The sequence below is a fragment of the Larus michahellis genome, chromosome 19, assembly GCF_964199755.1.
Source record: "Larus michahellis chromosome 19, bLarMic1.1, whole genome shotgun sequence".
Lineage (NCBI taxonomy): Eukaryota > Metazoa > Chordata > Aves > Charadriiformes > Laridae > Larus > Larus michahellis.
Genome location: NC_133914.1, coordinates 3,371,105 through 3,386,822, shown reverse-complemented (window position 1 = coordinate 3,386,822; position 15,718 = coordinate 3,371,105). Strand labels below are relative to the sequence as shown.

Genomic DNA, 15,718 nt, shown 5'->3' with positions numbered 1-15,718 from the left:
CAGGATCCTGCTGGTCGTGAAGCTGCGACAGAGGAGGGAATAGTTTGGGGCTGAGTGCTGCTTTTCTAACTCAGGACTAGCATAAAGTATCTTTCTGGTTTTCACGAGCCCTTTGCAGTCTCATATTTGTTCTTGCAAAGGAAAATTTGTCAGGAGCCGAAATGGAAGCCGTTGTTTTTTGAGATGAAGCCAATAACCTGCCTCTTCCCCTTTGCTCATACAATAGTCCTTGAGGCCTTTCGTCTTTATTGTGGTTTCCGTGCATGAGATCCAGAGAGGGACGTTCAGAAACAGTCAGCCCTGAGCAGCATCAAAAGGGTCAGACAGGACCCAGGTCCCAGCCATTCTCAAGCGCCCCAGCGAGCAGGGAAACCCCCTCTCCCCGGCCAGGGGCCAAGAGGAAGCGCTGGGTTCCCAATTCTGCCTATTTCTCAAGCGTCCGGAGGCTGATGTCCCCGTGAATGTCGTGGGCTCCCCTGGAGAGGGCAGCCGAGCATTGCTGAGCTCCAGCAGCTGCTGGGAAACTCCTGAGCCAGGAATAATGGCAGAGGGGAAATGTGTGAAGCAAAGGTTTAGAAAGCAGGAGAAGTAATTGCTGTTCAAAACCACCATGAATCCACTGAATGGGGAGAACTGGGATACGAGCAGGAGGGAAGGCTGAGTTCTCGCTCGGGAGAAGACAGGTTGATGGTTGTGGCTGCTCTGTAAGATGTCAGAGCGGGACCTGCTGCGGGGCAGGGTGCGTCTGGGAACCAGAAGCACAGCCTTTCCTTTGCAGCCAGCGCAGCGTGTGCTCCCCACTACATGTTGTACGGTCTCTACCCAACCATAATATGGCCACTTCCTTTGGGATTTTGGGCAAACTTGCCTCTACCCACTGGCAGCCTTGAGTAACAGGAGATATTCTCCCACCGCAGTGCTCTGGTGTCCCCTGCCAGGTGTCCCCGCTTTCCAGCAGCAGCAGCACAACCTGCAAATGACCAGCTCCAGACGCTGCTGCCCAGCTGAGGGGAAGAGGGTGGCTGAAAGCGGGTAGAGCAGAGCCCTCAGCGTCTGCGGCCCCGGGTCCAGCATGACCACAGGGCTATGATTGTGTTAACTTCAGACCTTAAGCCATTTCCTGTCTCTTCCACTTGCAAAGAGAAAATCACCTTATTCTTCTGGCATTAGCAGAGCGCGTTTGTGCACAGAGAAGTGGCTTGCCCACTTTCTGGGGCCCAGACAGGTGGGGTTCTTGCTATTAATGGTGCCAGACAAGCACTCAGATGGCAGATTTCTGAGCTTGCCCTTATACCTACACGCAGCTAGGTATATCCAGATTTTTCCATGTCTGCCTCCTAGCTCTTTTCCTTCCCCTCCTCTTCCACTTCCCCAGAGAAATCAGGAAAAGCCCCTGAGTGTCTCTTGCCTCAAACACTGCAGGTACACGGAGGAATCGGAGGGACGGAGCAAATTATTTCAGCGAGCCGGAGGGTTGGGGTGGTTGTGAGATGTGACACTAGCAGCCAGAAGCAGAACACAAGACCCAGAGGGGAAGTGGGTAAGGAAAGAAAACCTGACACACGTTCACCAAAAGAATGCAAAAGAGAGCAAGAAACCAGAGGAAGGATTTGCACCGATGGATTTCCAGCCCAGGGGAATAAAACAGAATGGTATGAGAAACCCAGATGAGACCAGAAGTGATGTGAAAGGAGAAGGAAGCAGGCGCCGTCTGCGGCTGCACAAACTGCCCTGAGAGCTGGAGGGATGGGAAGCCCCCAGGCACCCCCAGCCCGCGGCGCGGGCGAGAGGAGGTGAGTGGTTTGCGTTCGCTAACACGGGGGGAGATCCTGCAGCCAAGGATCCTTTTTCTCGCAGTAAAATGCACATCGTCCCTTTGAGCCCACGGTGCTGACACACACACACAGACTGGAGAGACTCTGCCACGCAGGGCTTGTCACGGGGAAATTCCTGGGGTTATTCAGGATAAACTGCAATGCCATGTGTAACAAAGGGTGGGAAAATTGTTTTTTAGGATGAATCCTTTCTTAACGAGAACACGGAAGGTAAGTGTCTAAATAGCGGAGTGGGGATTAACTCTTTACAGCTGATTTTAGGAAATATTAACACTGGATATGTCAGAGGTATTTCCAAATGTCTCGCAAGCATGAGTACGATACTGAGCTCTCAGGCTGAGCGTTCTGCTGGACTTACTGTTTATTATGACTTCGCGTGCTGTGGTTTTGGTGGAGTGAGAGCAGCTCTGTTTTGTCACGCTTTGTACCCAGACGGGCATTCGCAGTGCTGCTCTGCACCCACCCCCCCCGAGCAGTCACCCATGGACAGAACTGGACGCTAAATAGAAATAAGCGTATAATCTTCGGTGTGGCGTTTGTGCCAGACAGTTCACCAGGGAGGTAACTCTGCTCAGCATTATTTAATGTAGTCGGAGGAACAAACCGGGATGAACGGCTATTTCCAAAATAATGGCAAAACTTCTCCTGCAACTAAAACAAGAAATCGTGTACAAACTGTAATATTTGTAGAGCAAAAGATATTTTGCTTTTTCAGCAAGTGAAATTTCCAGTTTTTGGATAAATCACTTCACTTGTTCATACTAGGTGATCACTTAAGACATTTTATTTTATTGTAAACATCAAATCTCTCAGAAATTCTGGCGACAAAATATTCAAGACCAGTGATTTCAGAGTGCTGCAGGCACATTGCACTGGCTGATTGCATCAGGAAAATGTAATTTTACATTATCTAAGCAACCGATATGTTAACTTATTAATCAACAAGGATTCTGAGATGTCTCTGTAAATGAAGAAACCATCCCAAGAGATATCAGAAACGGTGCTGCTGTGTGCAAGGCAGTGTGCATCTGACAGCTGAAATCAATCGCAGCAATGCGCTGAAATGGAAAAGGACTTTTTCACTTGTAGATTTAATTTCAGCTGAAGCCGGTGGAGTTATTAGGCTGGAGTGAGTGGGCTCACAAGCAGATCTAGCGGGGGAAAGGTTTCTCTGCTGCTTCTGGGCAGACTTTGCAGTCAGTGAGGCTGTATCAGAAATATATTGCATTCCCAAATGCCTTATTTACGTTTTGTTTTGCCGGGCTTCTTGTTCGTTCAGTGCGTTTCCTCCATTTGCTGCCTCCCGGGGCTCTGCTATTACTATTGGCACTGTCTGGGGGTTTCTCCATTGCAAGAGACGGGGTTTCCATTGCTTTATTTTGCAGAATATTTCCCACCCTGGGAGATCCTGCCGGCAGGAGACACTTTGCTGTGCTAGAGCAGAATTAATCCTGTGCAGAGGCCCAGGAAAACCCTGCTTGGCTCCTGCAGCTCCCAGGGACCCAGTCCCTCTGTGCCGCAGCCTCCTGGCTCCAAAGGAGGGCGAGAAGCCCCTTCACTCTTTCTTGCTGATCTGAAACATCAGCCCAGCAGGCTGGGACACTGGGCTTGTTGGGCTGGTTGTGGCGGGGATGCACAGCCGTGCCTGGGGCTGTAATTCCCAGGGAGGTGGAGATGCTGCCCCTCAGAAGGGGGTTTCCACCCTGGAAGTGGGACTTGCCCCATGGAGGATGCTGCGGATCAGCTCTCCCCTGGGATCCAGATACAGGCTGGCTTGTTTCCCAGGAGCTGAAGCGTGCAGGAGGCAGTGGGCATGAACAAACAAATGGTTGAATCCAGGAGCCCATCTGACAAGAGAAAAATGTCCCCTGGGTAGGAAAAAGCAGCCTTATGGCTAAAAAAACCCAAAGGGACAGGCAGTGCAAGGAGAGAGGCTCTTGGCACCGTGTTTTCTCTGCAGAAGAGATCTTGCGCTGGAGCAAAGCCTTGTGCTTTCCCTCACAGACACAGGAGCTGGAAGGAGGATTTGGTGGAGTTCAGTCAAAACTGTAAAGAGATTCATCCTTGTCCTTCAGCCTGAGACAGAACACATGTGGGAAGAGAAGGTCTGGGCTGGCTGATTGCTACGAGCCCAGCACAGTATTCTGAACCTAAGGGCTTATCTGAATTATGTCAGCTTAATGGAGAGAGCTGTACCAGAACAGTCAGTGCAGGAGTTAGTTTGCCGTTATAACCAAATTCTCTCCCCAAGCAACGTAACATGAGCGATGGCATTTTACTGGCCTCAGTCTCTTGCCTAGCATTCAGCACAGTTTCCAAGCTCCTAAGTATGTTTGTTGGACATTGCACGACTGCGGATACTGAGAATTTAAGATGGTCCTGGGAATGCTGGCTGCAATTAATACATGTCAAGGTGGTGCTGGAGTCTGCTTAATTAAGAGATGTCTTGGTTTGGATGCTAGGGTTTTGGCTGGGGAGTTTTGGGTACTCGAGGAGGCAGCTGCTGCCCTGGTGGCCCCTGGTGAGCCCTGGGATGTGTCAAAGTCGATCTATCCGCTAAATCCATCTCTCTCTGGAGAGGGAGATGTTGTCAGGTTTAATAACAGCAGTTAGTAGTTACTGCTGCCCTTGTAGTGTTTTTGTGGAGAGCTGCAGGAAACAAGAGTGCTGAGATTAGAGTGCAACATCTCCGGTCCTGTGTGATTGCCCCATGCCAGAGCCTGATGTAAGAGGAGAGAGGTTTGCTGCAATGCCGAGCCACATCTCAGCCCAAAGTCCAGGAACTCCGCCAGTCTGATATGCCAAGAAATGCAAAGCAGGGTTGAACTGCTCTGGCTGCAATACGCACCGAATGCCCTGCAACTGCCCATGTTCGAGCCCTGACAGGCAGGCAGGAGCAAAGCGTGGGGCTTGGGCTCTTCTCCGTGACCTCTTGGGCAGCATCTCAAGTGCTCAGGGCTATTTTGCAACTACTGCTAAACATAGAAACAGTGATGGGTGCCAGGGAACGGGGAAATCAGTGGGGAAGGACGTAATGAAGACAGGTATAAAATACGTGTCACTGCTAAGATGTTGTGGACAGAGGTTTCTAGGGTGTTGGTCCCTGCTGGCTATTGTCACCTCTAAAGACAGCCGTTGCCTTTGATGAATTTCAAAAAACAGACAGAGAAACCACAGATGGTCGGCTACAGGTGCCCGGAGCCCAGCAGCGCAGCCCCTGCACTGCCTGGGTGCTCGCTCCGCTCCCCGGGTAGCCGTAGTCATCACACATCCCGTCTGCTGTGGCTTGCACGTTTTGGACATTTCCTCTTTCGAAAGAGAGCTGACGGCAGGGAGAGACGGTGGCGTGTTTGTTCTGGGGGAAAGGGAACGCTGTCAGCTCAGTGCTTTCCTCCAGCAGCGGGAACCCGTGGTCCCATTGCCTGGATGTGGGATCTTGGATACTCAAAGCCAGGCGTATGCTTTTGAGAACGGGTTCCTGTCCCACAGGTGGTATGACCTGCTGGTACGTGGCACTTGGGACACAGCATCTCTTTGGTAATAAGGCAGCTTTAGTGTACTCAACACCCACCTCTTCATCTGCTCTCTATAACCCGGTCCAGGATGACCTTGTTCCCCCTGTTACATGAGGAAACGCAAGGCAGCTGAGCCCTCAATGAAAGTGCATTTGGTTTAAAGCACGAGTATAATCAAGAGCAAGAATGGGAGAAAAACAACATTTGAAGGACAAGCTCATCTGTGTAATGAAAATTTAAATGCATTAAGCTGCAGAAGTGTAGAGAAAAACACAACTTTGCTGCCACAGGGTGCACCGAGCAGTTCAACATCTGCCTAGGGGAAAATAAGGCCTTTCCCTCCATCACATCTCTGCTGAAGCTAAAAATACTGATAAAATTAATCTAATCGTGGGCATATACAGGGGTTCTTAGGTTTGTAGGTGGTTTAACTCCTGCATGTCCCCATTGTTAAGTCCAACCTGCATTCTAATATAGATGTGAAACTATAACTTTTAATCACTCTGACCATGGGACAGGCTGACTCATGACACAGGGATTATGGGGGGAGAAACACAATTTTAATGAGACTAAGCTTTATAAAACTGCAATGGGCAAGCTTAAATATAAAATCAATCTTGCAATTTTTTGTGTTCAAACAGCTTTGGTGAAGAGTAAATGCTTCAAAGTACACTTTGTCTTCCCAGATGAGTCGCACCGAGTCCTTGGCAACACAATATCCCTCATCCTTCTCCATTGTACAATTCTCAGCGTTGCTGCTTCCCTCTTGTGGTGAGGAAACAGCCCAAGAGACAGACGTGGTACAGACTACGGACGTGGTACGGACGTGGTACCCACGCACTGCGATAGATGGGTCTCAGCCAAATTGCCGGTGGGACAAAGCCTGGATCGCTGCTGGGAAAGGGTGGAATTGGCTCCAGCGTTTGGGCCGTGGACCTGAAAGTAGGTGTCCCTGGGCTATTTTCCTTTTGCTTGCCTCCACCTAAAGAGAAGGATGTGTCTGAGTGGGTTGAATTTATTGCTCATTGTGCTCCTGTAAGTTCCCTTCCCCTTGGTCTGTTTCAGAGCATCTGAAGAAGTGTAGAAGGAAACAAAAACTGTCTCTATGAGCTCCTGGTTCCAGTTAATTACAATGGATATTTGTAAGGCACATGAAAATGCCTCCAAATGCAGTGTGAACACCATGCAGTGCTTCATGGTCCTCAGCACGCAAGCGCAGAAAATAAGCATTGCCACATTGTGTGGCCTCTTTGGGACACTGTGCATTTTTGAGAACTCTTTGGTTCTGTACTTGATCTTCTCTTCCCCTGGGACCAGGAGAAAGCCTTCCTACATCTTTATCAGCAGCCTGGCCTTGGCTGACATTCTGGCCAGCATCATCTTCGTCTGCAGTTTTGTTAACTTCCACGTCTTTAATGAAATTGATTTCTCTAAAGAAACGTTCCTGCTGCAGCTGGGAGGGGTGAACACGTCCTTCTCCGCCTCCCTGAGCAGCTTGCTGCTGACAGCCCTGGACCGTTACATCTCCATCAGCCGTCCCTCTGAATACAAGCTCCTCATGACAAGGAAAAGAGCTTGGATAGCCCTGGTGGTGCTCTGGGTGACATGTGCGACCATTGCTTCCCTGCCCCTCCTGGGCTGGAACTGCTGCACACTCAATTCAACCTGCTCAGAGCTATTCCCGTTTGTGGATGACAAATATCTGTCGAGCTGGATCTGCTTCATCATGGTCCTGCTGGGGTGTATCATCTATGCCTACACGCACGTGCTATGGAGGGCTCACCAGCACGTGGCCTACATGGAGAAGTACCAAGCACAGGTGGGAAAGCAAAACACCAGGATGAGGATGGATGTCATGTTGGCCAAGACCCTCGTCATGGTCTTGACTGTCCTCGTGCTGTGCTGGTCTCCGATCCTCGTTCTCATGATCTACAGCATCTTTGCTAGGCTGAGCAATCACCTGCGCAAGGTTTTTGCCTTCTGCAGCACCCTCTGCCTGCTCAATTCCATGGTGAACCCCATTATTTATGCCCTGCGCAGCAAAGAACTATATTCCTCCCTGACGATGGTCTTTTCTCGCTTCAGGAGGCAGCTGAAGGCCTCTGAGGAAAGCCCAGAAGTAGAGAGCACCCACAAGTCCTCCGTGATAGAGACCGCCTGCGAGGACATGCGTGTAATGTAGGGAGACAGTCATGGAAAGTCCATGCTCGGACTGGCAGAAACAGTCTGGATCACTTTTCTTTTTCCTTTATCTTCTTATGGAGGTCCTGGGACATGAGGGATCAGATGCCTGTCATGGAGCCAGCTCCCACTGATGTTATTCTTAGGTGCTGGGACAAAAAGTGCACAGACTTACACAGGCAGCCGGTCCCCAAGCTGCAGAGATACTGGTGCCACGTCAGTGTGCCAGCTATGAGGCAGCAGATATTGCCATGCCCCAGAACAGCAGATCCTACCATTTTATGACAAATCCTCCTGCCTGTCCTCCTGCCTGTCCACCGGTAACCTCCTAACCCGTTTTTTCTTATATTCAGCGGTGTCTTCCTTACAATTCCTTAAAATATAGCTAACCTCAAGTAAAACGCTCTGCAGACCTTCAGTTTCTCTAGAAATCCCCTGGCATCACATAACTCTCTCTAAACCCCTTAACTGAGCACGGCCAGAGTTGTACGAGCACCGTCAGCAAACTGCTAATAGCACATCGCTACGTAGCAGAGGTACATCGAATGCTCGAATGCTGTCCCCGGGTGTTATGTATTAGCAGCATGGTGACGAAAGCACTTCAGGTCCTGGCAAAGGTCGCAGAGAACAACACCGAGTCGTGATGAGGTCCTGGTGATGGTTCATGCCTCGCTACATCATTCGGGAGCAGGACCAGCAGCAGGAGGGACCTCAGCCCTTGCTGGGAAAGGTGCAGATGATTTCTCTGGACTCGCTTGCAGATGGTCCTGCCTAATCCTGTCTCACAGTATTTAGGGTCGTGTTGATGTTAGCATCTAATTCTTTATGGAAAACTGAAATGCTCTCACTGTGGTTTATGGACTCTGCCATAGTTGAGGATTTCGAGGTGGACCGGACCCTGCAGGGCAGTGTGTTTCTTTCAGCAAATTTAAGGAAAGCTAACCTGTGCCACGCAGGCATTTTTTGGATGTTATGTGATTAAACATTAAAGTAATTTTCCAGCCTTTTCTTCCATTAGCCTCTGGGGCACAAACTCCTTCAGGCGACAGGTTTAAGCCCAAGCTGGGGCAGATACTCTGAGCGTGAGGAACTCGGTAGGTTTTTTTGCAAATTACAGAAAAGCAGACATCTTCAGCTGCAAAACCTGCAAGGAGAGCAAAGGGGGACAGGGCCCTTTGCCGGTGTCCCCAAGAGCAGCGGGGCTCCCGAAATGCCTCCAACAGGGATGAGCCTGGCCTGGGGAATGGCCGTGAGGCCCCTGGACTCTGCCCTATTTCCCCAGGGGATGCACTTAGCCCTCACGTGCGGCTTTTGGAACCAGGCGCTGGGCCTGCTCCGGCTGCCCAGGCAGGCCAGGGGGAGACGGGTCTCATGGAGGCCCAGGCAGGCCAGGGGGAGACGGGTCTCATGGAGGCCCAGCCGCCATGGGGCCAACCCCATGGGCTCTCTGCTCGCCCCTCAGAGGCTCAAACCGCAGAAAAGGGCACTCAGGCGGTTACAGCGGGGCAGAGCTGGGCTGGGAGTGAGGGAAGAAGGGAGGAAGGGGGCGGCCATCCCCGCTGCCAGGCGGAGCGCAGCCTCGAACCGGGAGCCCCTGGGCAGCGATGGCGGCGCCTCGCCGTTGCCTCGGTAGCCATGGCGGCGGCCGCGGCGCCGTTGCCTCGGTAGCCATGGCGGCGGCCGCGCTGACGTCAGGCGGCAGGATGGCGGCCGTGGGGCTGCTGTGGCTGGCGGCGGCGCTGGGGCAGGTGTTGGCCGGGCCGCGCTACCGCCCGGACTGGGACAGCCTGGACGCGAGGCCGCTGCCGGCCTGGTTCGACCAGGCCAAGGTGGGGGTGTTCGTGCACTGGGGGGTGTTCTCCGTCCCGGCCTGGGGCTCCGAGTGGTTCTGGTGGCACTGGCAGGGCGAGCACCGCTCCGACTACCAGCGCTTCGTGCAGCGCCGCTACCCGCCCCACACCACATACGCGGACTTTGCGCCCCGCTTCACCGCCCACGACTTCCATCCCCGCGAGTGGGCACAGCTCTTCCAGCGGGCTGGGGCCAGGTCAGTGCCGGGCACCGGCCGGGGCGGTTGGGGGTCCCTGGGGAGATGGGGGGGTCCCTGAGGGGATGAGTGCCATGCCCATGGGTCCCTGAGGGGTTGGGGGAGCCATTTCTGGGGATCCGTGAGGGGATGGGGATCCCTGGTCACTGAGCGCATGGGGAAGCCATGTCTGGGGGTCCCTGAGGGGATGGCGGGTCCCTGAGGGGATGAGTGCCATGCTCATGTGTCCCTGAGCAGATGGGGGAGCCATTTTTGGGGATCTATGAGGGGATGGGGGAGTTCCTGGTCACTGAGCAGATGGGGAGCCATGTCTGGGGGTCCTATCTGGGGGTCCCTGAGAGGATGTAGGAGCCATTTCTGGCGATCTGTGAGGGGACGGGGGTCCCTGGTCACTGAGCAGATGGGGGAGCCATGTCTGGGGATCCCTGAGGGGATGGGAAGGCCTGGAGGGGATGGGGGGTCTGTGCCTTAAGTCCCCAGGAGGATGCGGGGGTCCCTGAGGGGATGGGAAGGCCTGGAGGGGATGGGGGGTCTGTGCCTTAAGTCCCCAGGAGGATGTGGGGGTCCCTGAGGGGATGGAAGGGCTAAGTCTGGGGAACCCTGAGGGACTGGGGGGCCCTGAGCAATGCTGGAGATCCCTGAGGGGTCATGCCCAGGGTGCTGAGGAGACAACGGGTCTTGCTACTTCCCAAGTCTTCATTGTTCATTCTTTTCCAGCATTAAAATCCGTTTAAAACCTCTATTATTCTTGTAGTTGCTTCTCAAAGGGTAATGAAAGAGGGCTCCTCACAGCATGATTATTCAGTCCCTTGCTTTCTTGGTGACTGGGTTTGGCAGTGAGGCTGGGGAATATCTTAGGTGGTTCCTTTGTCATCCTGATCGAGCACTTTTTCTCCCCTCAGGTACGTGGTACTGACCACGAAGCACCATGAAGGCTTCACCAACTGGGGGTCGCCTGTGTCCTGGAACTGGAATTCCCTGGATACAGGGCCCCACCGAGATCTCGTAGGAGAGCTGGGACAAGCCCTCAGGGAGAGGTACGGCCCTGCCAAACTGTGCTGTTCCTTTCTTCTATGTGCATTGAATTCTCCTGACTGTTCTTGATAAATAGCAGAAAACAGATTAATATGAAAACAGTAGCTCTTGCAAAGTCATGATGTCTTCTGTGAAATAGTAATGCTAGTATTCTAACCTGCCACTGGTTCTTAGTCCCTACTGCCAGCCTAACTCTTTCCTCTGTGTTTTCTGTCCTTCAGCAACATACACTATGGACTGTATCACTCTCTGTTAGAGTGGTTTAATCCACTCTATCTAGCTGACAAAGAAAGTGGCTTCAAGACCCAGAACTTCGTTTTAAAGAAGACCATGCCAGAACTTCATGATCTTGTCTTGAAGTAAGAGCTGCAACCAGTTAGGAATCAAGAACATTTCCTGATTTCAATACTGTAGAGAAAGATGCAGAGTGGATGCAGACAAGAGAGGTGACAAATGTTAATTTTTGCCAAGGCAAATCTGTTTATTTATTGGTAATGATTTGTGGATATTAGAAAAGGGGTTCACATTTGTCCTGTGGACAGTCTGACTTGTAGAATAAGGTAGAGACAAATTTTACATGCAGAGTGGCTTTGAAAGTGGAGCAAGCTGTTTAGTATGTAGTAGAGTAGAAAAGCAATTTCACGGTGAATTTACATCCTTGCCTTACTTCCCCTTGTTGACAAAAATACGAGGCTTGGACACGTGTTGCTCAGAATGGTCGTTGTACCAGGTCAAGTATGTGCCTTGTAATTGCCTTTGAGGTGCAATCTTCTGGTTTTTGGAAGAACTGCATCCTCTCTTGAGACGTGATCAACACATCATTCTTTGCTGCTGCAAGAACCTCACTTACAGCTTTGTCTGAAGCAGAAAGCAATAGCATAAACCTGCTGGTAATGTCAGGGAATAGGAAGAGGAAGTGAAGCTAGACTCCAGACGCAAGAAACACATTTCCTTTGTGGTAGGAGAAAATAAGCCATTTTGAAATAACATTCATCTCTCTGTTAGATATAAACCAGATTTGATTTGGTCGGATGGAGACTGGGAAGCTCCGGACTCATACTGGAATTCTACCTCTTTCCTTGCCTGGCTTTATAACGATAGTCCTGTCAAGGTATTTTCTTTCAGCTACCCCTCATGGCTGCTAGCATTTTATGGGTATGGAAGGTCTGTCAGCAGTGAGATATAAATGCAATCGAATCAGAAACCTGCTTGACAGGTGATAAATGTGCTTTATTATTTCACAAAAAATAAGACACCTACAGTGTGCTCCTACGAGAAGACTCTCATGGCCTTACAGCACACACGTGGGAGGCTCAGAGGCCAGGAACCTTGTTGCCTCAACTTCTACCTGAGTGAATAGATAGAGGTTCTCCCAGGAAGGGATTCAGCCTTCTCTGGAGGATCCTCTCTCTCTTTCCTTTGTTTACACAGGGAGTTACTTCCTAACTTTGATGCCTTTGCTAACTTAGGAGGGATGAATGCAAGCTGAAAAGTCCAAGACAAGACATTCTCCCTACTGAGCTGAGTTTCTTCTTTCAGGACACTGTTGTTGTTAATGATCGTTGGTGTAATAACTGCTCTTGCCATCATGGAGGCTACTACAATTGTGCTGACAAATACAAGCCAGGGACCCTGCCAACTCACAAGTGGGAGATGTGCTCCTCCATCGACAAGCTTTCCTGGGGCTATCGGAGCAACATGAACATTTCTGAGTTAATGGATGAAGCAAGTATCATTGAGGTAAGAAATCTCAAATCAAAATAAGAGGTGTGGAGGAGTTACTGAGAATTAGAGGTTTCCTTAATCCTCTGACTTGCAGAAAGAGTTGTCATGTGTTTCATACAATTGGGCTGGAGTTAAAGGAGCAGTTGATGAGGACGAAGCCCTCCTCAGGTTTCTTTGTTATCAGAAGTGAAGATAACGCGATTTGTTACCTGGGTTTATCTGTCACAGGAGCTAGTGCAGACTGTGAGTTTTGGAGGCAACTACCTTCTCAATGTGGGACCTACAAAAGAAGGGGTGATTGTTCCCATCTTCCAAGAAAGACTTCTGGCCCTTGGGAGGTGGCTGGACACTAATGGGGAGGCAATTTATGAATCAAAGCCATGGAGAGTACAGATGGAGAACAGCACAGATATGGTCTGGTAAGGACTCCATTGCTCGGTACCATTTGGGCTGGGGATTCCAGAGCTGACATTTCTTTTGTGTTTTTTTCTTAAATTTGGTACACTATGAAGCATTGCCATCAGGTGCAGATGGCATTTAGGTAATCTTACAATTGGAGTGTTGAGTTCCTGCCCTAGGGTGTTATCTAAGGAATATCTTAGAAATAAGAGAAATAAGAGAATGAAAATCAGGACTTCATACATCCTGCTTGATTTGGAAAAAAACCAACTCTTCCTTTAAAAAAACGCCCATGCTGCTGCTGTCAGGGCTGTGTAAGTAGTGGTCCTGGCTAGTTTGAATTGCACAAATGTAGATCATCCAAACATACAGTTTGTAAATATAGTGATATTTGCTTTTAAGCTGTTATATCACTGTTACCCAACGCTTAGAGTTACACTGACTGAGGGGGGCATAGTGAGTCAAGAGAGAGAAATTGCTACAAAACAGAGGGGCTTTTTTTCCTGTAGTGTGCCCAAGTGTGTTCAATCTGGAAATGGAGAGCAATGATCAGGATAAGGCAGCGTATCCACTCTGTTGACCACAGGCTGAGGCAAGGACAGATCGTCAAATGACATTTGCTTTTAGGAAGCACGCATGGACTTTGTTTGGGTTTCATCAGCCAGTGCTGACTGGCTAAATGGTGGGTTCAAAGTGACAGATTTTGGAATGAGGGGAAAGTAGGTGACCCCTGTGTGGTGACAGTAGGCAAGCCAGTGTTCTTGTGCTTGTGGAAAGGTCAAGCTCATGTCTGGTTCTCACTCTTATCGGGCTCTTCACCTTGCTGAACTCTTCCTCTCTTAGGTACACTTCTAAGGGACCAGTTGTCTATGCCATCTTTCTGATCTGGCCTCGGGACAACGTTTTGGAGCTGTCCTCGCCCACTCCATCCCCAGCCACACAAGTAGGGAACTTGAAAAAACAGTAACGCACTCTGGGAGCCCGTATCGGGCACCTGTGGGCTGGGAAGGTCCAACCTGACTTCATTTGGAAACTGGGGGGAGTGTGGAAGTTGTCATCCCGTACTTCTTGTTCTGGGGTGCTCTGGCCTCCCTCCAGATCCTTGCAGCATCCCAGGTTGTTCTCCAGGCTTTAGCTCGCTGTTCAGCACAGAACATTGGATGGGGCTTGTCGGGAAGGCTCATAGTCTGCCATGGAATAGGCAGAAACGCTTCTCCCCAGGAGTCTTTTGTTCCTATTGACGCAGGAAGGTGAAGTAAATAAAAAGCCTGTTCTGTTTTACCTCAAACCAGGACAGCCTCACACATAGAAGGGATCACTGGTATTGCATCTCAAATTCAAATCAGGTACACTGACCCGCTAATTGTAAATGTAATTGTAAGTGACGCAAATGCTAGAGTGCCCTTTGCTCTAAACAAACAGAGGTAATAAAGCCTTCTCAGTAAAAAAAAAAAACAAACACCAGAAAACCCCAAAACAAACAACAAACTACAGTTTGGCCCCAAAATATCCTGTGTGTTACCTTTTGTGCACTGTGAATGATGGGTGGAAATGTGCGGGACTGCTTTGGATGTCAGGGAAATGCTGTCGGGAATGTAAACGCGTTTTGGGGTGTTCAAATGGGAAGTACCTGGGTGAGCTACAACTGATCGTTTCCCCTGTCCTCCTCTGCAGGTGACAATGTTGGGTTTTGCAGGGACTCTGAAGTGGCAGGAGTCCCCAGGCAAAGGACTGCTCATAACTCTGCCCTACATGCTTCCCTCTCCTCTACCTCCTCAGTCTGGCTGGACTGTCAAGCTTGAGGGTGTGAAGTGATGCTGTGGGATGAAAGCAGCAACCCCTACTGCCTTTCTTTTAAATTGAGTCTGAGAGGATTTTTCATTTATTGTTGAATAAATTGTTTTTCTCTTAAGAGAATTTCTCTTGTAATCCCTTTTGCCTGTAAGCGACCTGTGTATTGGTAGACCTTGTTTGGCAGCAAGGGACTGACCTCTCCGCTCAGCAGTGGGAAGTTGGGACGTCTTTTGCATTATTCTGCTGGCATGGGACAGCCCGCGAGCCAAACATCCATCTGCACTTGGAAAAAGAAGATTTTTTGATGTAAAGCTGGGTTTCTTGGCAGATGTTACTGCTTCACTGCTGTGGTTGTAGGTGATGAGGCTGGACAGACTTGGAGTTGGTGGGAGACTGGGCAGAGGGCAGGTAAGAGGACCTGCACCAGGGTGTCAGGCCAGGCCACGCAGCACCCAGGTACTGATGCGTGAAGCTGCCAGATCACGCAGCCGCAGAGGGGATGCGCACGGTAACGGTGAGAGGATCTGGTCTGCTAGAGCAGCTTGCAGGACGTGGAGCCACGGGAGCCGCATCCATGTTCACCTGCGTGTAGCCAGCGCTGGTGAGCCATGCTACCCACGAAACGGGGACCGTGCCACCCAGACAGGAGTAGCCCCTGCCATGTCCCTGGCTTAATTACTCGTGGAAATTAATTTTGATAACCAAGGTGATACTCTTACATGTAGAATCATGAAGACTTGCGTGTGATGGGCATGTTCTAATGAAGACCAACCACAGCGCCATCACAAATACCTGCATATAATGTACTTGCGTAAAAATAGGTACTTGATAATGTGTTGTATCACTTTGGTCTTGATTGAAATAATTACAATCACATATTTCCATCATGAATAAATATAAAGGAAGCTGATTGTTGGAAGAGGTCTAGAAGAAATCAGCTGTAGAAAATCCTAATCTAATACAAATCCATTAATGAACTTTTATTTATATTCTGGTGGAGACAGCTATAAGCAGATGTTTTTGTTCTTACACGAACTTAACACAGAAACTGCCGTTCTGAATTGAAACTCTGACTCCTGCTGTTTCAGTGAAATAAGATTTCCTGTGTTGATGTCGAACTTCTCTAAAAACGGTTGACCAATATGTACTTAAATGATGAAACTCCTCATACTAGCGTGTGTTTCTGC

General features: G+C 50.0%; 2 protein-coding genes across 3 annotated transcripts; both read left to right on the top strand.

The window, feature by feature from the left end:
* The first annotated feature begins 6,332 nt into the window (after positions 1-6,332).
* On the top strand, positions 6,333-8,412 carry CNR2 (cannabinoid receptor 2). The gene has a single exon (XM_074562977.1). It carries the CDS (start codon positions 6,456-6,458, stop codon positions 7,530-7,532), a length of 1,077 nt encoding a protein of 358 aa, XP_074419078.1. The 5' UTR covers positions 6,333-6,455; the 3' UTR covers positions 7,533-8,412.
* Positions 8,413-9,123: 711 nt separating this feature from the next.
* Positions 9,124-15,698, top strand: FUCA1 (alpha-L-fucosidase 1). 2 transcript variants are annotated; one of them, XM_074563213.1, is made up of 8 exons: positions 9,124-9,578; positions 10,481-10,615; positions 10,835-10,972; positions 11,619-11,724; positions 12,153-12,353; positions 12,567-12,757; positions 13,581-13,680; positions 14,412-15,698. In XM_074563213.1, exons 1-8 carry the CDS (start codon positions 9,136-9,138, stop codon positions 14,550-14,552), a joined length of 1,455 nt encoding a protein of 484 aa, XP_074419314.1. In that variant the 5' UTR covers positions 9,124-9,135; the 3' UTR covers positions 14,553-15,698. The 2 variants fall into 2 exon arrangements, with proteins under 2 accessions (XP_074419314.1, XP_074419315.1); XM_074563214.1 differs by lacking the exon at positions 13,581-13,680 and having other exon boundaries at positions 9,125-9,578; positions 14,412-14,662.
* The last annotated feature ends 20 nt before the right edge of the window (positions 15,699-15,718 follow it).

Excerpts from the sequence above, each read along its gene's own strand:
- CNR2 (XM_074562977.1), top strand. The coding sequence starts at position 6,456 with ATGAGCTCCTGGTTCCAGTTAATTACAATGGATATTTGTAAGGCACAT.
- FUCA1 (XM_074563213.1), top strand. The coding sequence starts at position 9,136 with ATGGCGGCGCCTCGCCGTTGCCTCGGTAGCCATGGCGGCGGCCGCGGC. Across the intron at positions 9,579-10,480 it reads TTCCAGCGGGCTGGGGCCAG|GTACGTGGTACTGACCACGA; the intron begins GTCAGTGCCGGG and ends TTCTCCCCTCAG. Across the intron at positions 12,758-13,580 it reads AACAGCACAGATATGGTCTG|GTACACTTCTAAGGGACCAG; the intron begins GTAAGGACTCCA and ends TTCCTCTCTTAG.